Genomic DNA, 22,875 nt, shown 5'->3' with positions numbered 1-22,875 from the left:
ACAACAAAGGTACGTCTATGAAGTAAAAACTAATTTAATATTTCAAATTAGAGTGAGTAACCAACAAAATTATCGATTAGTAATAAATGATAACAACATTTGTTGGAAAGGGAAAATCGATGTAAGTAATAATCATAAAATATATAGAAAGGTACTCTCAAAAGTTGAAACTTGTTACATATTATGCATAGTATATAGAACTCTATACAGCTGTAGAAGAGAATTCTACCGTTTTAAACTTTTAAGTGATTATAATCACTAATAACATGATAAATTAACTATAGTTAATACGGTATTATATATAATATAATAAAGTTTCAAGTATTAAGTTTATGGTGTACTGCAAATTTATTAAGATAAATTTAAAAATAATACACGTAACTGCACTCATGTAAGTAGCTTGTTATTTTATTTGCATAAATTATCTAAAATACAATATATAGGTTGTTAATTGAGATTAAATTGAGTGTAGAACAGCCAAGATATAAAAATAAATTTATCTAATATTTAAAATTTGAATATATCCTACATTTTTTACTGTTATAACTGTGAGATTGCTGGAGGTTTTAGTAGAAATATTTTATTTGAATCTAAATACACTATTTGGTGTGAAAACGAAATATATCTATGTGTTCCTACAATAACTACAGTATCAGTATGTGTATCTTTATTTAATTTATTTCGAAAAGGGAATATTATAAGTAACAAAAAATAAGTTTTATGTCTCTCCTGTAAAATTTGTGTCTTGACGTACTTATATTATATATTATAATATATTAAAATAATTGTTTAAAGCATACCTATAATTAATCAATCGACCACGACCCACCTCAGAATGTTTACATCGAATCGACGATGAATCAATTATTATTGTCGACGTATATGAGATGTGAAAACGGCCCGGTGCATTGAATGGTCCTGCGAGGTTCGAAGTATAGATCATTGCGTTCCAACTACGACTGACGAACTTAATCGTAAGATTCGATTGGTTTGACGAATTTTCACCCTGAAATACAGTCGGCCGAGCACTCTGTTGTAAGTGCACTCGCATTCACCGTCATCGCCAGCTCTTACAGTCCGTCGTAGTTACGCCGACACCACCATCAGTCAGTCGCGATCATCCTTCAACAATCGACACCGAACTCGATCACTCCGGACCGGCTGCGGTAACGTGAATATAGATATAATAATAATAATAATAATAATATGATAACCATGTGACCACAATTGTTCAATTCTCACCAACGCCTTCGATTCTCTTTCCCCACATCCTTTTTTTTTGTCCATATATTCTATCACAGTAATCTTTAAGCATTTTTTTTTTTTATTTTTACCTATTAGTTACCTTATTAGTATTATAAAAATTACTTTTGTTATATCGTTTATAAGTTAAAACGCCATAATACTCGGTATAATATAATGTAAATTACATTTTTGTGTGCATAAAAAAAAAAAACTCTGTTTTTAATTTAATTATTAATTATTCGTATTGCATATACCCACATGGTTTATTGTTTGAGTTAAAATGGGTATATACTCAACAAAAAACCTGAAGATCTTTTATTGTCCATTAAGTTTCGAGTGTAGAATCGCGGTGACTAGATGTTAAGAGAGATCGCTGTAATGGATGCGTTATTAATTAAAGTCGTCTTTTTTCAACAAACTAGAGTAGTATTCTTCATAGTTTATTTAAATTATTTGTATTTAATTAATACCATATTATTGTATATATATTTATTCCATGTAATTATATCAACTTATACAATTCAAAATGTATAGTAATATAGTTCTGTAAATAACGTAAAACAGTAAAAATAGATTCAAAATACCTATAAATAAATAGTAATATAAAATACATAAAAGTTCAAGTTCCCGTGAATAATATATTTTAATTATAATAGAATAATTAACATAATATCATTATTTATTGTTTAAATGAGCTATTTCTTCCAAATTTTAACAATGTCAAAATAAGAAATATTTGTTTTTATACATTTTTCAAGATTTTATGGTTTCAGTATAAATTACTTAAGGAGGGTTTTGTACAGCATTTTCAAAACTCGGATACAAAAAGAAAAGCTTTTATGTATTTTTAACTATAAAATAGTTTGAAACTTTTTTTTTGCGATTTTTACGAATTTTATCAAAATTCTAGCTACAAATGATTACAAAAAAATTGTGACTTCCTATATAATTTTGTTTTATTTTTACAACAGATTTATGAATAACTTTTATGATATCTTAAATTGAATTTTCATGAACTATAACTCAGCTAATCATTTTTTATCGAAATCTATAGAAACATCAAAAATTTTTCATTCCCATTTTTTGTTTGTTTTTCTCGATAATAAATATAAGTATTACAAAAAATTTCTAAACTTGAACTCTTCATATACAAATTCAAACTAGATCTAATTTTATATTTGAAACCGAGCCCGTTTATTAAAACCGAAATATTTTATCAACAACTTATAGTGACTTCTAAAAAAAAAAAACTATCATAATAAAATCAATAACTTCGTTCCGCTCAAAATCTTAGTGATCATTTAGGATTTAACCTAAAAAATACTTGAAAATTTATGAAAATAATTTATTAATAAAAAAAAAAATAATGCTAATAAATGTTGTGCTTTGAATTATTTTGTAACATGAAAAAAATGTGTTAAGCAATTTCGTTCACCAGTGAGAAAATTCTGAGGAATTAATGATGTAAAATTATTGTAAGGTTATTTTAAAATGAAATTCTTTTAACAAGTTAGTTAATCTTGTACAATGAATAGTTATACCTATTCAAACTAATTATTGAGAGTAATCCTGTGGAATTTATGTTGCTAATTAATAAGTCATATAAGAACTTATCAGCCACTTCCCTGCTGAATTCCCATAAAGTCTCATAAGTTGGAAAACTTTTAAGTTATATGAATTAAATTAAAGTTTAAACTTATAACAAATTAATTTTAAAAATTTGTTCTGAACATTTTCCACATGACTTATTTACGTAAAATAACTGTGAATTATCTATAATATTTTATAGTATTCTCTGCTTTTTTAATATTATACAGTGACGCTCGAAAAGAATATTTTTATAGATTATTTAAGTTTTAGTTTTTACTTCATAGTTGTTCATTACACCTACTATGAAATTATTACCATGAAAATAACTAAAATTCTATGATGAGTTTTTTTGTACTAGATAGGTACTTACAAATATTTTCAAAATTAAATAACTTTGTAAATGTTTCATTTTTTTTTGGTATGAGTTCAGTAGAATATATAACATAACAATACTCTTTTCCTAAATTAAAATTTTCAAAGTTGTATAGCTCAACGCTCAAATATAAAATATAAACAAACAAATTTAATAACTTTTTCACTAAATTCAAACCTTTACATTAGATAAACAATTTATTTAATATATTTTATGGAAATTGACCACCAGAAACAAAACAAGTAATTATACCTTTTAGTTAATACTTAATGCAGTTATATCAACTCAAATTACGAAACGTACGAGATTATATATAATAATAACAAAACATTATTGTAATATGTAAAATAACAATTTAAAAAAGTCTAAATTTAAAATGTTCATTAATATTTAAAAAAATCCCTAGAATTTTGCTCCCAGATGAAAGCTAAATTATAAGTTTTAATATAATATTAGATGAAACTATTTAGTTGATATAATATAATGTTAATTTTATAACCAACGACGATACATAGATATTATACTTACTAGTACTCTCTATGTCAATGTATCAATTGTTTTTAAAGTTACTTCATTTTGATTAGATCAAATAGGTACGCATATTTAAGGAAAACTAAAATACTGTGAATGTTGTGGATTTTCCTTGATATATTATAGGACTCACTCTTCTATATTATATTAGTTGTCGAGTGTACCTCGACATTGAATAGGTCACTGTGATATGCGTTGAATTGCTTTAATTGTTTAATTTAATGATAAATTTTAGAGTTATATATTTTTTTTTATTCTAGTAAAATAAAATTTTATACTTACAAACAAAATTTATGCAATTTTTTATTTTTGAATTTAAACTAGAATTATCCTTTTTTGTTGTAAACTGCTATTATTATAACATTATAACAAATTATGTAGGAGTTGGCTTTTTTGAATATGTTGTATATCTAAATCAAAGCGAATAGTTCTTGGATCATTTAACTTTGTATAAAAAGGATACTTTGTATAGGTACGTATCTATAATATATAAATGAATAAAAGGCTATAATTATAGTAATTACTACCAAATTAATATTTTACTTTTTAAAAATTGTAACAATTATCCAGATTTAATAAGTTTTAGATGAAGTACCTTTTAAATTTTAAATATATTTTAATTGTTGTAAAACCATCTTAAAAGCTATTAATTAAAGGAACCTTAATGTATTAATTGTAATAACTAAGAAACTACTCGTTTGAATTTTAGAAAAAAATCATCTGCTTAAAAATGTATACTAAAGGAAGTTTGTGCTCATTAAAAAAAGAAGCTTGTATCGCTCCTTAAATGGTATAAAAATATCTAAGTATTTTAAAATACGATCCTTAAGTATACTTTAAAATTTCAATGAATTCGTAATTAAAGGACAAAAAAGAGTGACTATACTTGTTGAATCACTCTGTATGTATTGCCAAATAAATCAGTGCAGCAGAAACAGTGAAAAAAAAATTGAACGACAATAATCCTTCAACGAGTAGAAAATTTCTAGTGTATGCCATGGGGGATAATTTGAATATTATAATATTTCATAATATAAAAAATGTAACCGTTAAATTTGTAGGTATAAGATTGGAACGATATCGGAGCTGCACTCGTAGAAAAAAATATTTGAAGATGACGATCATCAGCACTATATTATCATAATGTACTTAAAGCATAATACACATAATATTATCTTATAATTTAGTTCAATTCACGACGACAACACTGCTACAGTATAGCAAATAATAATGGACAAGGTTAAAATCTATTTGTGTATATCGACCAGCAATATTCATATCCCTAATATGACCCGGTATATAATAATATTATAATATTATGGTGGCCATTCAGACAATTAATGTATACATTTTGGCAAAAAAAAAACGAATAATCCGTTTAGACGACTGTCATTTATACCATTTGGACGAGTAAAGTTCTTTTTACCTATACGTAGACGATAATTATAGACTACTCTGATGATACACATAGGATTTTATTTTTATTAATTGTTGAATTAACATTAGTTCATTACAATTTATTACAAAACCTAAGTATTTAGTTAGAAAATTCTTTAAATTAATTAATATTTATGTATATTGTATGTGGTTTTATTTTTTCAATTGAGAATGTTCATTACCTATAATAGTTGTACCTATAATATAACAATAAATTTATCTATAAATCTATTCATACTTTCTATTCGCCCAAACAGTATACGAAACTCTTCGTCCTAACGGTCTACCCAACACTGATCGCGTCTGTGCTGTGTGCGCGGTGTAGGTATAGGTTGTAACTTATTGTAAATACTAAATAGGTAGCCCGAGGTAGGGCCCTTGCAGCAACTATATATAATATATTGTACAACTTAATGAACCCATAATATTACATCTGAACTCCTATAATAATAACAGCAATAATATCATAATCATACCGAACAATTCAACGATAATTAATATTGGTCTGCGAGAGGAATACAATTTTTGTTTTAAGTCGCGATACGAAATATATTACACGGCATATCTATATCTAATTATAATTATAATATATAAACCCGTATGCTTATAATTACATAATGTCTTATTATGATAATATTATTATTAAGTGTATGAGCATTTACGTGGCCCAATCACCATAACGTACGAACCGATCGGTGGCCTACTAAATAATTCGGTTACATATTATTTTATATTGCCTTTATTTATATTATTATAACATTATTATATACAAGGCACCGATCTGAAAAATTCCGTTTTGCCCTCGACCCATATTCGTTCGATGTACCTATTTGCTTTGCGGTCGGCTTCGGTGCAAAAGTTTCGACGCTCCTAAGTCTGCATTTCCCGTCCATACAACATAATATAATATGTGATATACTTATATTATAATATACTTATTTATGTGTATGAGTAAACTAAAATTACCAATACGCGCCATACCACATAATGTATGCACTTGTTTATATTTTAACATGATTGTATATATAAAATGTAACAGAAAGAACTAACGATTTTAATTAACAGATAAATGACCTAATAACCTTTGTCCTAATTCAAATGGTCTTTGATATAGATTTTTTTTAAATATTATAACCATTAACAATCATAATGATTATACATAATAATTGATTAGAACGAAAATCATTACTAAATAGTATACGTAGTTAACTCTGTAAAATATCGTTTGTCGACCATTTCCGTATCACCCTGTGTAATGTGTACGCTGTCCTAAAGAAGCGCACTGTTTGGGTTCGTGGTCATGAGCAAACGAACGTGTATTTGTCAACCGACCCGGTTCGAAAAGTTCCTATCGCTGTAGCCGTACAATACACTAAAATATACAGGAAATGACCGGAGGCAAAACGAAGGGTTTGGAAATTACGATTATTATTATTACGGTGTGAACCGTTAAATAAGGTGAAATACCTCCTCAGTTCTCTGTGTATTCCACAAATATAATAGGTACCACTATAGGTACCCTGCGAGTTGAATCAATATACAATTTGCCTTATCATTTACCTATCAATTATACCTAAAATACTGCCTTTTGTTGATCATTCGCGATTTGAATTAATCAAAAACGTTAATCCTGCAAAAAGGTCGACCCGTCCGCGTGTTGTTTAATAATATTATTGTAATGAACTGTAGATTCTTTATGCCATAATATTGTTAAATGAACTATAATTCGTTTTGTTTTGACGGTTTATCGAACCTATCGACACGTTGTAGCCCATAGTTATGGTATAACATTGAAATATTACAAATTACAGTACTATAATAAAATATATAGCATACCTACAACTATACATTGCTTTTATGTTAGTGGACAATCAATAAAGCTACGGTTTTTGCATAATTTATGAATAATAAAAATAATTCCACCTTAGCATGTAACTTTACCTGACCATGTAGAGAATTCAAAACATTTTCTCCGATTTACTTATTTCGACGATTTGAGATATGCCTATCCATAGGAACAACTGTATAAGGATGATTTCACAATTTATTTGAAATTTCCACCGTTGTACATGTACATCGAGCATTTCTTGTGTGCCATTATATGTAGGTACCTATATTAAAAAAAAATAATTTCAAGCTGTTTGGATTATTATTATAGAAGATATTTGAGTTTCTGGTAGTCAATAACTATAAATTATGTATTTAAAACCTTTTACACATATATATCAACACTACTAGTCATTTATAATAATTTATTATTTGCATAATTATTTAAAATGTTTTATTTTACCTATATAAATAACCAGACTACTTTATAGATTACTAGCTATTATCCCGACTTTGTTTAAAATAATCAATTCAATATAGTAATTATAATATATTATTTTTTTTACACAACTACAAATTTTGTAAAAGTTATTTTATATGGTTTAAGATATACTAAATAGATAAGTAATTTTTAATATTCATAATAAAACTTGGACATAATTTTATGTTATCATTACATTTTCAAAGCAGAAATATAAAAATGTATTAAGACTAAAGATCTGTCAAATCAAAACAAAATATCATCCAAACACATTTATTTTTGTTATTATTATATTTAATATTAATATATTATTATGAAATATAATATATCTATTAGGTATCTAATATCTTAGATGTACTATACTGTACTAAAATAGTAAAGTTATATTTGTTAGGTATCTATTTAAAATAACAATTTAAGCCTCCACCTCTATAACTATTTCAGATTTCAGATTTCTAAGCCCATGTCAGTATGTACTACACAAATGTATTCTTAGAATTGTACATTACAAAAAATAGTGTATAAACAGTTTGATGTAATTGTGTAACTGCGTTGTATTGTACATATTTTAGTAAATATATTATAATTTTTTATAATTCAAAAAAATATTCAAGCTTGCATAATACGATATCTTATTAGGTATATAACAGAAACAGACATTACAACATACGTTTTTACAGTTGTATGCAAACAATAACGTTTATTGTGGACTTAAGGTTCTTTTATATAAATATCAAGAAGAAAACAGTTGACCATATAATGTTAAAGTTAATGTTTTAGTGTTATAAAAGAAAATCATTAATATTTATAGTCACCCAAAACAAACTTAACCCTTAATAAATGTACGATGTAGATTACCATTTGCATACGCTAGAACTAAAATTATTTTCTAGTCTACGAAATATTGTATCGTAGGTAATATATTCTATAATCATATTATAGAAATTCAAGTTAAAAAATGAATACCATTATACAATTTCTAATATTGTTATTATAACTGTTATTATTACTTACTACAATACAATTGCGTATTTGAAGTGGATTATAGGTGGATACAGTACCTCTATTAGGATTTGAGTTTTTTTTTATCTACGCGTATTATATTTTATTTATAATAATAAAATTTTCAAATTAGCAATAAATAAAATTAAAATAAATATTGTTGTTAGTATAAAATTCAACAAATTATATAATGTAATACGCGTAGTTGTGGAATCCTATCTACAATTTTGATAGCTGTATAAAAATTGTAATCCCCTTACACTTTTTCCAACATGGAGAAGCATATTAAACACGCCCACCACTTTTATATTATACGATATAATTAAATTCTTAATGTATAGACTATAGATATTCACAAAGAATAATATCCTCTACAGTGTAGAATCTACGCATTAGATGTAGTATATAATGTGGTATATACGCAAAAAATATAATATGGATTAGAAAGAAAGATTTTTGAATATTCGAGGGATATATATTATTGTAGGTATAAATTGTATTATAAAGTGATAGACTTGCTTTTAAATGAAATGTTTTCAAAAAACATACATAATTTAATTTTAAAAAAAATCACACATAAAACTTATTTTTCGATTGATTTAAGTCATTAGATATATATTAGATATAGTTTTTCCTCTGTTTTTAATCACGGATGGAATTTTGAATTTGGTATAAAATGTACCTATTGTTATATTATCACATACTCATGATTTTAAATACTTAAATATTTTAAATGATTCATCAAGGAAAAATCCTTAGGATTATTTTCTGTCTAATGTCTTTGTTTATTTGCTTATAATATAATACACGAGAAACTTGGGAATTAAGACGTGATATATTTCCAATAAACCGATTAATAATTAATAGTGAATCGTTAATAATTGCGAAATCAATCAGTTTGGAATAATTTATAAGTCTATTTTAAATCGACTTTTTTAAATTTTAAATTTTTTTCAACTTAAACTGTAAAAAGTTATAATATAAAAGTAGAGATAAAAATAATTATCTGATGTTTTAATTTTTGAAAAAATAAAAATTGAAAATTGTGAAAAGTTATTTTGCGCGTGTTTGAAAAATACGCAGAAAATCACTGCTCTCAATCCCCTTAATAATAGTTACCCTCAACCACGATTATAAAGAACAGGTTATGAGTGAGGGTGTCTACCACTTTTACTACTACAAAAAAAATGTACTATGGAAAAAGTTTAAATTACATCTATTATCTAACAACTTAGTTTCTAACAAAACAAATCATTGCCTTGAATTTTAACCCAAGTTAGGAAGGTAGTACAATTACTCAAAACTCTATTCCCAGTGGGCCAGTCTCTAATGATTTTTTAAGGATGATTATTAAATATTATTATAGGTATTGTTAGTTTGCTTATGAACTTATGATAGTTTTTTTTTATTGCCTTTTTTTAAACATAAATCATATGATTATTATTTATATATGTAATTGTTTCTCATTTTAGTACATATTATAATTTGGATTTATTAATGACAAAATTTTGTAATATTCATTTTATCTTTAAATGTTTTATATACCTATCATGCGTGTTTTATAGTTGGTGGAGTAGTTTTGCGGTATGTGGATGTACAATCTAAGACATACTGAATAATTAAATAGCCAACAACTGCGCAGTAATGAGCAATAAATAATCAGTTAAGTTTCTAGTACCTACTACTACATTCATGAGCGCGCGACTGCAGATAGGTAGACATTTGGTTAAATTTTATTTTATTTTTTTAGGTAGTCTAGCATTATGCAAAGTTAAATAACCCACAAAACGATTACTATTTAGATACATGATTTACATATGTACACATCATTTTATTGAGTGGATAAGGCTATGCCCCCACTGATGTATACCGCTGTGGCATTCAACTTTAGTTCTATTCAAACAAATATTTGAGAGTACCTACAATGTATAAAATATCATAACATATTTACATACTTTAATATAGAATATTAAACTACTCAACATAAAATACGAAAGTTTTAATTGTTTCTAGGTTACCAACGGTAATTTTTTTTTGAAAAAGCCTATAAATATAATAAAATAAAACAAAACAAGATTATTATAGTAAATACATAAATATTTAAAAATCATGAATAAAATGGTAGATAGAAATTAAAGTAACTACAAAAGCCAAAAAGAAATATAAAACATTTATAAACAAAATTAAGTTTTCTCATAATATGTTATATAAGATTCTTTCAAAAATGTCATGTCATATGTGACACTATCTTAAAGCTGGAATTAAACCAGTAAAAAAAAATTACCGATATATTAATATCTGTCATTTTTATATTAAACCTTAATCTTTGTATTATACTTTTTATTGGTTTTTTCCTAACATTTTCATTCGTGTGACGCATTCTAGTCTTCAAAAACATTTTCATAACATAAGCTCATTAATAATACATATTTGATACTCATTAAGAAGATGTAAGATTCTGACTCATATTACTAACCTCTACTTTTATTTAGTTGAATTTAAAAAATTTAAATTAATTGCTTAAAACAGCAAATGTTTTACAATGAACTTTTACCTCATAATTTTTCAAATCGAAGAAAATTCCAAACTATATAATTACTGATTTATATAATTTACCTCATTAACTGAGTTATAAATTACTTACTTATAAATGTATGATGGTGAAGAAATATTTTTCTAATTTAAATTTTTCCTATGATAAACAGAAAACGATAAATTATATACATTAATTATTGTCTATTGCTCAGAAAATGTTACACGAATAGTGCGGTAAAGCATGGTTCAGTACATTTTCAGTAAATGTTTTAATTTTTTGGAAACAATGATCAAAATGACCCCCAAAACAACATGATTACGTACGATTTTCTGGTCAATGTTGCCATTTGTTATTTATAATTATTATTCAAAACTGATACAACCAAATGAATAGAAGGGTGTGGATTAAAAACTGGGCATTAAATGTTCTATGGAAACTCTCCAATCTATTTACTTTACTTAAAAAAATAAAGTCAAACATCAATAAAAAATAAATAAACGTAATAACTAATACTTCTTTCAAAACATGTATTTAGATATAGATACCGAGGTTTTTCTGGCGGTTCTATTGTGTTCAAAGTTTTGGTGGAAATAAACAATCATCTTCTACGTACAGTGACAGCCGCCAGGTTAACAAATTTTCCGTGACATATTTTTCATCATTGTATAAACTATAATTATTGCAATATGTTAAATTTTTTTTTATCATTTACGAGTATTTACTACTTTATACATATTTAATTTTTTTTTTTTAATTAAGTATTTAATTGTGCTAGTTTTTTAATTTAAATACCTAGGTAATTTTAATTTTTAGGTCTTTTAGAATAAATTATGTAGTTCATTTTTTTTAAATTTTTGCCTTAACAGGACAGAGCATAAAGTGATGCTGTGTTTTGAAAAAGAGTTAAGACCAAGCCACACTATTGCGATTTTGACGTACATTGCCGCGTGCCACCGCTGTGTGCTACGGTTTTGAGTTTTTGTCGCAAAAATGATTGTGAATTTATTGATTAAAATAAAAGCTTTATAAGAAAACACTAAGCCCGTTTAATTTTTAGTCAAATTGTCTTGACAAGAATGTGACTACGAAGCGATAGTGTAACAAAGAAAAAATGCTTGATAGTGTACAAATAAATCATTTGAAAGTATAAAATTTAATAATTCGAAGATTACAATACTGGGAATACAACAAGCTCAATGTGTCGGGTGAGTACTGCTGTAGGTAAACGGTAAACATATTTTATACGATTTATCTTATACTCGAAAATAATCTGAATGAAAATAGAAGTGCGTCGGCTTGAGTGCTGTATACATATTATAATAATACGGTATTTCCAATAATACGCCGAACACTCACTGACTATGTAATAACACTTTGGTAAGCGGTGTTATACTACATCACTATTATTATTTTTGTTTACATTTTTCAATGTTTCCTAAACATCTAAATAAATTAGAAACTTCAAAATTGTTGTTTTCTAACAAATTTTCCGCCTGGGGCAGCTGCACATGCTCACACAAACCAGGCACTGTCTACGTATGTATTCAATGTGTTATGGTCAGATAATGTAAGTATCTTGTATTCTTATACATCTATATTTGACATATAGATGCAAGTTCAACGAACGCAATTTTCGATCTCATGTGGTGATAGGAATAACAATCCGAAAAATAGTTTTAACCACTTTCCTAACTCGTTTTCGTTTGTTTATGCTGACATGCTGTTCGGAATTTATCCGTAAAGTTAATCCGTTAAACATTATAATTTTATTTTTTATATTTATTTATAATATATTGATTTCTTTTCACTACCTACCAACACTGGCCTAAATGAAATCGACATACTTAAATTTCATTATTTGAAAACACCTCTCTACATGCTTCGTGAGCATGCGGTATAAATGTTACAATAATAGTTACGTACTTACAACCAAGTCAAATACATAATAATAAATAAACTTATAAAAATTTGGCAACATTGCACTAAATACTAAGGTACAAAACGTACGGAATAGTGTGTCTTAAAATGTGCACTGCAATTCCGTTCGCTAATAAGGGCTGTAGCTTATTAGGATAGTGTTCTATCCGAACAGTGAATACTCGTCTTATTTTTTAGGTACCAAATTAAAGCAAATAACTGAAGAATCTGAAATTTTTTTTTCTTGTCGATAGTTTCATAACATTTAAATATTTAATTTCAAATATATTTATCATTCAAGATTTATTTAAAAACTTTTTGTTTTTCAATTTATACGATGATTTGTTATTAAACTAAGGGCCCTCCGCATTCCGGGTCGTGCCTTAAAACGGATGATAATAAATGTATACAACAACTACTACAATAATTATTAATAAGTAAAAACTACCAAAAGCTATAAAAAGTGTAAATCCTGAGTGACCGAGTATTAAAAAGCACAGAATTTTTTTTTGTTGGAATATTTAGTATTTTGCCAACCTTCTATTGTATATTTATATTTTTTTCGTTATGATAAAATTGTAATTATTACATAGAACGTTATTACTTGGGCATATTATTATTTCATCATTCAAAATTATAATTAGGCAGGTACACGATCATTTTCAGTAGTACAAAAAAAAAACACACACACAAAATGCATATGTTATATTTTGCTTGTGGCTTGTATAAATAAATAATATGGCATTATTAAAACGGTTCTGATTATTTATAAAATATTACTTGTTCTTTTATCGGTATTTTGTTTGGCCATTATAATGAAAAAACTGCGTGGAACACATCAGTAGTAAATAATTACATACCGTCTTTTTGAAGACAAAAAAAAACACACACACAAAATGCATATGTTATATTTTGCTTGTGGCTTGTATAAATAAATAATATGGCATTATTAAAACGGTTCTGATTATTTATAAAATATTACTTGTTCTTTTATCGGTATTTTGTTTGGCCATTATAATGAAAAAACTGCGTGGAACACATCAGTAGTAAATAATTACATACCGTCTTTTTGAAGACAAAAAAAAACACACACACATCAAATTCACGTAAAACAATATTGTTTTTACGGTTTTTTACAACAAAAACGTTGTCGGTTTATTCCGTTTAAAAAAGAAACTTTTAGCACTCACGCGCATAGATAAAAAAAAATATATAATAATTTTAATAACTATAACTATATTATGTTTTTTATCTGTAATATGCTCTAAACGTTAGAAACAAAAAATAGAAGAATAATACTCATCACGACTCGTAGGTATAATGTTATGCATGATAAATATTATTATTGACGGGCTATATCCCGGTGGCGCGATCTGTGACCTACAAAGTGGACAAACACGACCTTACCGCAGCCGACCAATGAAAAAATATACCGCAACGAGTTGTAACCTGTTTATAATAAAATATTATTACGAACTAAGATAGTATTATCTATAATAAACGTGCTCTCTAAACGATATCTTTACTCGAACACTCGATGATAATAATTAATAATATTTAAATAATAATGTCTATAATGTGATGTAATAAATTGGATGTTCACTTAACATTTTGTCAATTCATCGTAGTCCGTTTCTCCGTAACTACTTTAGTTAACGATTTCACCACGTCTGAGAAAAAAAAAACAAGTTCAAACTGGTATGTACTAATGTACTGTTAAAATTGTTTTTTTAAAGTACTCGTTTAAATTGTTTTAATTTGGTGAAAATTAATATTTTAAAAATATTTATAAGTTATGTGCTTTTACTCAATTTTAATGTCCTCAAATAATTTAGTGAATATAACAATGGAAGAAAAAGAAAATCCAAATAGCATAAAGCTTCCTGATACTTTGGAAGTCTTCAGGAATTTGAAAAATGCAAAACAGTTTGCAATTGATATTGGTATGTTATACAATCAATAGTATCTAAAACAAATATTGATTTTCTGTTTACAGCTAAATTTTTCCAAAACATATTCATTTTTCTAAAATGTGCATATTATTGTTAGTTTTCATTTGTTACTTAGTAATCAAAGCAATTTATTTATGTATACATATTACCAAAGTATTCCATTTTTAAGGGCATTTTTACATTATTAACTTATTAGTTATTGAAGTTTTTTAAATAAGTAAAAATAATTTTATTATATTATTAAACCAATTTTGTAGAATCATGGTCTTATATAAGCCTAATTTAAATATTTCAACCAATAAATGTATTCATTTTTGTGTTCAAAAGTATTATATAAGTAGCTATATCAAACATACTCAAGTGTTGAGTATATTCTTTAAATTTTTTTTTAAAAACCTACAGTAAATAACTAATCATTAATATTTTATCTCAAAAACCTAAGCTACCAAATAAAATTATTTTTTTAAACACATATTGGTTAATTAAATACTTTAAAATAATTAGGTATTAAAATTATTAATAAATTATTAAAATAATTAATGTATATTTAATTGAACCAATTATTAAAATAAATCTTAAATATCAGTACTTTAATTAGTGGTATGTTGACACTCTTAACTCAATATTTAATATTTATAATTAATATTTCTACATAATCTGTATAAAGAAAAAGAGTAACTACTTAATATAATATTTCATATTGTATTTTATTACATTAAAATCAAAAAATAATTTATTGACCATCTGTTGCAATGTTGTATATGTTTAGTTTTAAGTGGAAATCTCCTATTTTACAAGCCTTATTAACCTATTTTAGAATAATGTTAATATACAAGCTAAAATATCCATATTATAATATACCATATCATTTTATATTGGATTTAAAGTATACAACTATAAACAATAACAAATTTATTAATATAGAGCTATAAACCATTTTGATAGATTTGTACTATTCATACTTTAAATCTTATATTCATGGATAGTTTTAAACTGTTTATTTTTACCCAAATTATTCTTTAGAGACTGTAATCTCCTTATTACATTTCAGTTATTATCAATTTGTTTGACAGTGCTAATTATGTTTTTAAAAATTACTATAATATATGCAATCTTACATTCTTACCATTATTAATAAAACAATTTATTTAATTTAAATATTTAATCATATTATGAATATTAGTTTTGAATTAATATGTATATACTATTGTTGTTATAGGCGGTTCGCTTACAAAAATAGCATATTACTCAACAGTATCATTTAGACGAGTTTATTATGCAACCGATAACATAGACAAAAATGATGAGAAAAACAAGGATGACGTATGATATATTGTAAATAATTAACTTTATTATATATTAATTAAATTAAATATTCACACTTATATTGTTTAGAAACATGATAAGTTTGTTTACACATATTCTGAACAAGCAAGGTTACATTTTGTCAAGTTTGAAACAAAATATATTGAAAACTGTTTGGATTTCATTGGTGACAACTTAGTTAACAGTGATGAACGAAAAGGAAAAAGCATTAAAGCTACAGGAGGTGGGGCATACAAGTATAGCAAACTCATTCAAGACAAATTGGGATTAAAGTGTGTATAGTTATTACTTGTTAAATATATTTTGATTTATGCTAACATTATCTTATGAACATTTCAGAGTAGATAAAGAAGATGAACTTACGTGTCTAATAACAGGATGTAATTTCTTACTAAAAAATATAAGTGATGAAGCTTTTGTTTACAATCGAAATGGTAGTCCAGAATATGAGTTTCAAACAGCAGACCCACATGTATTTCCTTACATGTTGGTTAACATTGGCTCAGGTGTAAGTATCTTAAAAGTGGAGTCGGATAGTTGTTATGAACGTATTGGTGGTACAGCTACTGGAGGTGGCACATTCTGGGGCCTTGGTACACTTTTGACTAAAGCTAAAACATTTGAAGAATTACTTGATCTTGCTGAAAAAGGAGATCATAGAAAGGCTGATATGCTTGTGAAGGATATATATGGAGGTGATTATGAAACCCTTGGCATGCATTCAGATTTAATTGCTTCTTCTTTTGGTAAAATATGTCCTCGTCAAAATGCAGGTATAATAGAGGTCAACTGTACTTTATATTTTGATATTCATTTGTTGTGTTTTCAGAAAGTGATTACAATGAAGCAGATTTGGCGAGAAGTTTACTGTTTGCAATTAGCAATGACATTGGTCAAATCGCTTGTTTATATGCAATGATGCATAATTTGAAAAAGGTTATTATAAATCAAATTTATTGTATACCATAATAATAAATAAATAAATATATCCATGATGTTTATTAAATGTTTCTAGGTGTATTTTGGTGGTTATTTTTTAAGAAATCGTTCACTTAGCATGCACACTATATCTTTTTCTATTAAATTTTGGTCTAGAGGAACTGTACAAAGTTTGTTTTTGAGGCATGAAGGATATTTAGGAGCAATTGGGGCATTTCTCAAAGGCACTGAAGAATGCGGTAATTCCATCTATAATAGTAGTTTAGTAGTTGCAACTTTCATTTGCAATATAAATACTTGAATATTTAAAAAATATTTACAGACAGTGACAAGTTTTCATGGTTAGAAAATTATGCTGGTAGTGGAAGTAACCGTACTCAATTGACATTTGGTAAGCGAGTTGATCAACTTGAACTTGATCGTTGGGAATCACCTTTAACGTTTTGCCCATTGCTCAAAGATCCATCTAGTTATATTCCAGATACAGTCGATTTGAACTCAGATAAAGAAGCTAGGTTAGTGTTGATTTAGAAATGATTTTATTCTTTATCACAATTGATACTTCAATTTTATAAATCTTATTTAATAAAAAGTCTATAATATCAACTTAAATCATAAAAGCAATGTAAAGATTTAACTTTATACTTATAAATTATAAAAGATCATTTAAACATTTTTCAGAGAATATTGGTTAAATTGCTTTGAAGAAAGTATAGAAAATTATGTTAATTATGCAGTTGCAAGTCAACCGACTAGTGATACAGCTGAAGAACGGGCCGCTTTGTTCAAGGAAAAATTTATTTCTCGGGTGCAACTACTTAAAATAAAACCTTTGTAAGATTTTTTTCTTTATTTTTTTTATTATTTTTTTTTTAAATCATTTTTTATTTTATAAATATACTATTTAGTGCTTATGGTAATTTGACTGTGAGAGGGCTTCTTGATACAATCAATCAATGTCTAAAAGAATTTGATTTTCCTGACCCGTATTTAACTGTAAGATTTTGTTTTTTATTTTTAAAATAATTAACAATTATAAAAATAATACACATTTCAGCAAAAACAAACAGAAAATGAATATGCATTAAGATGTCTTCAAGAACGATTAGAAGAATTGGATTCTTTAGATTTAAAAGAAAGACAAAAAGAACTAATCATGGGTGTCTTAGCAGGGAATACTTTTGATTGGGGAGCTAAGGAAACTGTAGCTCTAATGAAAACCGGTGAATTTGATTTTAAACAAGCAAGGAACCGAATTCCTGGTAATAATTCATGAATAACAAAAAAATAAATAAAGAAAGTTAAGGTTAGGTTTATTTTGTTTTTGTACTATTTACAGCCAGACCTTGGTTAATTGACAGCCTTGATAATTGGGTTCAAAAAATTTGCAACGAGCCATACAAAAAAATTGCAATTTTCATCGATAATAGTGGTATTGATATAGTTTTGGGGATACTACCATTAGCCAGAGAAATGCTACGTCAAGGCTCTAGAGTAATACTTTGTGCCAACTCTGCTCCTGCTCTTAATGATGTTACTCATTCAGAACTCGTTGTATTGTTACGTCAAGCTGCTGCTATCTGTCCTATTATTTCTAAAGGATTAGATGAAGGCAAATTGAAATCAATGGAGACAGCTCAAGGAGGACCATGTTTAGATCTTAGGTAAGAAATAAATTATAAAGACTGATCTTATAATCATATGGCATATTATTATGTTATACAATGCAATGGCATACTATATAATTATATAAGTAAAGAAATTAAATCTTAAGATTTTATTATTAATATAAATTGTAGTATAAGAGGCTTAATATCATTTAGTTAGTCAAGTAATTGTATTAGTAACTGAATTATGATCTATTTGTTTACGAATAAAACCATATGAATTGATTGTTCTATTTTTCAGTCGATTGGAACGAGAATTGGCAAATGAATTAACTACTGTGGATTTGATTATATTAGAAGGAATGGGTCGAGCTGTACATACCAACATAGATGCAGAATTCGTGTGTGATAGTTTCAAAATGGCCATAATTAAAAACCGTTGGTTAGCTAAACGGCTAGGCGGTGACATGTTTTCAGTAGTGTGCAAATATGAAAGTGTTGACGTTACAAAATAATTTTTAACAAATTAAAAAAAAAAAAAAAAAAAAAATTATATTAATTACTAAGATTACTATATTATTATGATAATCACATGGTATAAGTTACAGTGTTACACATATTGTGGTATTTGGTTAACATTTATTATTATTATTATTTAATATTTTGACAAATGGAATTCTTATAATTTTGTACAATTGTTATGTATTGTAAAGTAAATATTAATTTTATATATTAATTGACATTGCATTCAACTCTATGGGAACTGGCCTATGTGACAAAAGTGCTGATGTTGCCGCTTTCAGTCCCATAGCAACACATTCTTCTTGTGGTTTTCCCTGTAAGACTCCAGATATGTATCCAGCGCACAAACTGAAATACAAAAAAATACAAATATATTTTAAAATAAGATCGTATGTGTCATATTATTGTTATACATTTGTTTTATAAATCAATAAGTATGTAACTTGAATGAATTTTAAAACTTTTTTTTTTTAATGTTTTTATTATTGTTTTACATTTTTAAATAAGTTACCAATTTTCCATGTATTGTTTTATTAAGAATACAAATAAATGTATGTTGTTTAATCAAAGTCTTAAATGCGTTGATTATAATTTACTTGATTTTTATTTGAATGCAACCTAACTCCCTAGCCTTGTTTATCATACAATTATTAAAATATAAAAAAAAAAGAACTGTCAGAATCTTGCCCAATTCTTAAATATAAATTTAGTATGTTAAATGATAAGCTATTATAGTATAATATTTATTTGTTATTTTTAAGAAGCCCAAAATGTATTGACTATAACTTCAAGTCTTTAGGTTAAAGGGTTATTAAAAAATAATTGTAACAATGTTCTCAAGCCAGTTATATTACAATTAATAACTAATAGAAACTCAAATTATAAAACAATATTACTTATAAGTAAATAATACTCAATAATAAATGGTTATCTACTCATATTTTCATGTATGCAAATAAGATAGCAGCATGGTATGCAGATGTCAAATTATAGAGTCTAAAAACGGTATGTTTTCAATCAATTATTATTCAACTCCATAACTCCATAAATTAAATATTTTAATGACCTACATATGACAATATATCTAATGAATAAAATGAATTCATGGTTTGACAGTTAATAGATTAAAAATGTAATTTGTAAAATAATCAAATGTTTGTTGCAAATCCAAAAATCCTTGCTTAACATGATAAATTACCTATTACTCGTTACTAACAAACAATTTATACTTTTTTATATAGATAAATAATTTCTATAACTCCACTCCATTCATATAAATTTAAAATATCTACTCATAGCAAACTCCCAATAACTATTAAATAAAAAATTAACTATAGTTATAGTTCTCTATTAACTTAACATATGTGTTTGTTCGAAATTACATTTATACACCTACATATCAAAAATGATAGTTAAGTTAATAATAATCACGAGTTAATTAAAGCATATTAACATTAAGAACTTAAAGTTAAAAGTTAATGAAAAACGTATTCAATTTGAAGAGTTTAAAATAAATAAAGAGAAAAATATTGCCTAAATTTAGTTAAAAATAGTTAGTTCATTTTTTTTTTTTTATTTCCATTTGGGTCACTGATAGTAATATTAAATTTACCTATAGTGATTGCTATACAAATATACATTTTTTTTTTTTTGAAACAATAACTGAATATTTTATTAAAAATCCTACATTTTACAACAAGCATTTGCAGTGGTCTAGACAATATTATACAGATGAGTAGGTAGCATATTTAATGTAAGTTAAATTGTTTAACATTTATTTATTTATTTTTATTTAAAATAATTGTTTAAAGCGTGATTAAATAATTACCAAGGCATATACGTATCATAAAGGTAATATTGATTATAATCAAAGTATCTAGGTATTACTATTTAAATGAAAAAAAAAAATCTAAGTTATTACCTACAACGGATTGATATACTATAACTACAGACAAGTAGGTATTTAGTAAAATAATTAAGATTATTAGAAAATTATTTTTTTTTTTTAATTATCTACCTAACTAATCGTAAATACATAGACATACATAGTTAATATCTTTACTATAAAAATAGTTATTAAGTACCTACCTACTTATCTATTATAAATGTATATTATATTAATAATAAAATATGATCAGTAGTACTGCCCACGGGCTATACGGCTTTATGAATACACGGTCCAAGATTATCGAGGAACCGAGTGTATTATTAGGATACCTATATACATTTATTTGTCAGACTGCCAAACAATTGAATTTTGCTTTTAATAAATAATAATAATGGGTAATGAAAAAAAATAAAAATAAACGCCAACACGCTGAACTGCGAGGCGGGACTATCCGCTCGCCGGTGAGCACGATCGTGTATTATATTATGAAGGTATATTAGATAGGTACCTATCTACTGTTTCCGCGTGGAAATCGTTGAAAACCCTATTGGATATCCTATCCTCGCGAGCAGTTCTCGCTGTTCTCGCCCACAATGAATAAAGATAATAAAGATATATTGATATTGTCGCACAGAGAACAAACAATAAAATATAAATAGTTATAAATAAATACAGCCACGTATAATATTATATTGTATGCTGGTCATTGCACTTGGGAGGTACCGAAATTTATATATATATATATATACTTAGTCCTGTAAGTAGGTACCTATTTAAAAATACATTTTCTAAGAGTTTTCATAAAATGGTAATAATTGCCAATTGAGGTGGGTAAGCAGTACAACGGTACCTACGTATAGTAAGTTACTCTGCAGGCCTGTGTACAAGATTTCTTCGTATAATGGAAAAAAAAAATAGCATTATAAAAAAATCACAGTAATATAATTCAGTAGAATATAGTTTTCCGATCGTACATTGAACTTCGGAGGTGAAAAAGGCGATGAGGGGGTTGAACCCCTTAAACCTGACACACGAGCCTGGTAAATAGGTATAGGTAGTATAGTGGTACTACCTATCCTGACCGCCTAATAACGATGTCTAACAAATTTAAGGAATATTCTAACAAAATTAGATTTGTCCACGATGGTACGATGCAATAATAATAATATAATGCGACATTTTTTTTCCACATTTACAACGAATTTATTGTGTTTGCGTCGTTCTAACCGATTATTATATTTTCGTTTCACAATCGTATAGAAAAACGCCACATCATCGTGTAATACGTTTTTTTTTTTTAAAAAAAAAAAAAAAGAAAAATCTATCGGGGAACTCTGAAAATGTTGTTAATAACAACAAAAACAATAAAAGGTTAGACAATAATAAAAGGTCGCTAGTCGGGTATATATCGATCTAATCGATGTTAACCAAATATCCCCCCCTCAGCCGCGAGTTGCCATAAAATTGTCATAACTTCATAAGCAATTAAACATACAATTACCAATATGTGTATACTATAAACCGTTAACTGAAAGTTTTGCTAAAACATATTTATTATATAGTGTTATAACCATCGACAATAAATCTATTTAATGAGTAGGTATATATAGTGATTAGTTTATTAATAATTTTTATACTTTCAATGTTATTTTGTGCATAAATATTGTCGATATTATTTATTGAAATACGCGCATTTGGTCGG

General features: G+C 26.4%; 2 protein-coding genes across 6 annotated transcripts in view; one reads left to right on the top strand and one right to left on the bottom strand.

Annotated features, from left to right (window-relative positions):
* The first annotated feature begins 14,651 nt into the window (after positions 1-14,651).
* LOC114125581 (4'-phosphopantetheine phosphatase) lies at positions 14,652-19,854 on the top strand. 3 transcript variants are annotated; one of them, XM_050204553.1, is made up of 12 exons: positions 14,652-14,882; positions 16,111-16,214; positions 16,287-16,489; positions 16,557-16,912; positions 17,047-17,153; positions 17,233-17,416; positions 17,479-17,671; positions 17,838-17,990; positions 18,065-18,152; positions 18,214-18,418; positions 18,496-18,820; positions 19,065-19,854. In XM_050204553.1, the coding sequence occupies exons 1-12, from the start codon at positions 14,735-14,737 to the stop codon at positions 19,276-19,278; spliced, it is 2,280 nt and encodes a 759-aa protein (XP_050060510.1). In that variant the 5' UTR covers positions 14,652-14,734; the 3' UTR covers positions 19,279-19,854. The 3 variants fall into 3 exon arrangements, with proteins under 3 accessions (XP_050060510.1, XP_050060509.1, XP_027845105.2); XM_050204552.1 differs by having other exon boundaries at positions 16,557-16,990; XM_027989304.2 differs by having other exon boundaries at positions 14,654-14,882; positions 16,557-16,990; positions 17,233-17,395.
* The window catches only part of LOC114125592 (uncharacterized), a 138,259-nt gene continuing 134,697 nt past the window's right edge, over positions 19,314-22,875 (bottom strand). For all 3 annotated transcript variants that reach the window (XM_027989313.2, XM_050204560.1, XM_027989320.2), the window contains one exon: positions 19,314-19,633. In XM_027989313.2, the coding sequence (XP_027845114.2) occupies positions 19,489-19,633 (145 nt within the window). In that variant the 3' untranslated portion in view covers positions 19,314-19,488. The remainder of the gene's footprint in view (positions 19,634-22,875) is intronic.

The sequence above is a fragment of the Aphis gossypii genome, chromosome 3, assembly GCF_020184175.1.
Source record: "Aphis gossypii isolate Hap1 chromosome 3, ASM2018417v2, whole genome shotgun sequence".
NCBI classification, from domain to species: Eukaryota; Metazoa; Arthropoda; class Insecta; order Hemiptera; family Aphididae; genus Aphis; species Aphis gossypii.
The sequence above is the reverse complement of the archived record's forward strand: the minus strand, read 5'-3'. Positions and strand labels throughout refer to the sequence as shown.

Bases quoted from the DNA above. Each gene is read 5' to 3' on its own strand.
- LOC114125581 (XM_050204552.1), top strand. From the start codon at position 14,735: ATGTGCTTTTACTCAATTTTAATGTCCTCAAATAATTTAGTGAATATA. The intron at 18,153-18,213 runs GTAAGATTTTGT...TACACATTTCAG, and splicing joins TTCCTGACCCGTATTTAACT to CAAAAACAAACAGAAAATGA. The intron at 18,821-19,064 runs GTAAGAAATAAA...TCTATTTTTCAG, and splicing joins GGACCATGTTTAGATCTTAG to TCGATTGGAACGAGAATTGG.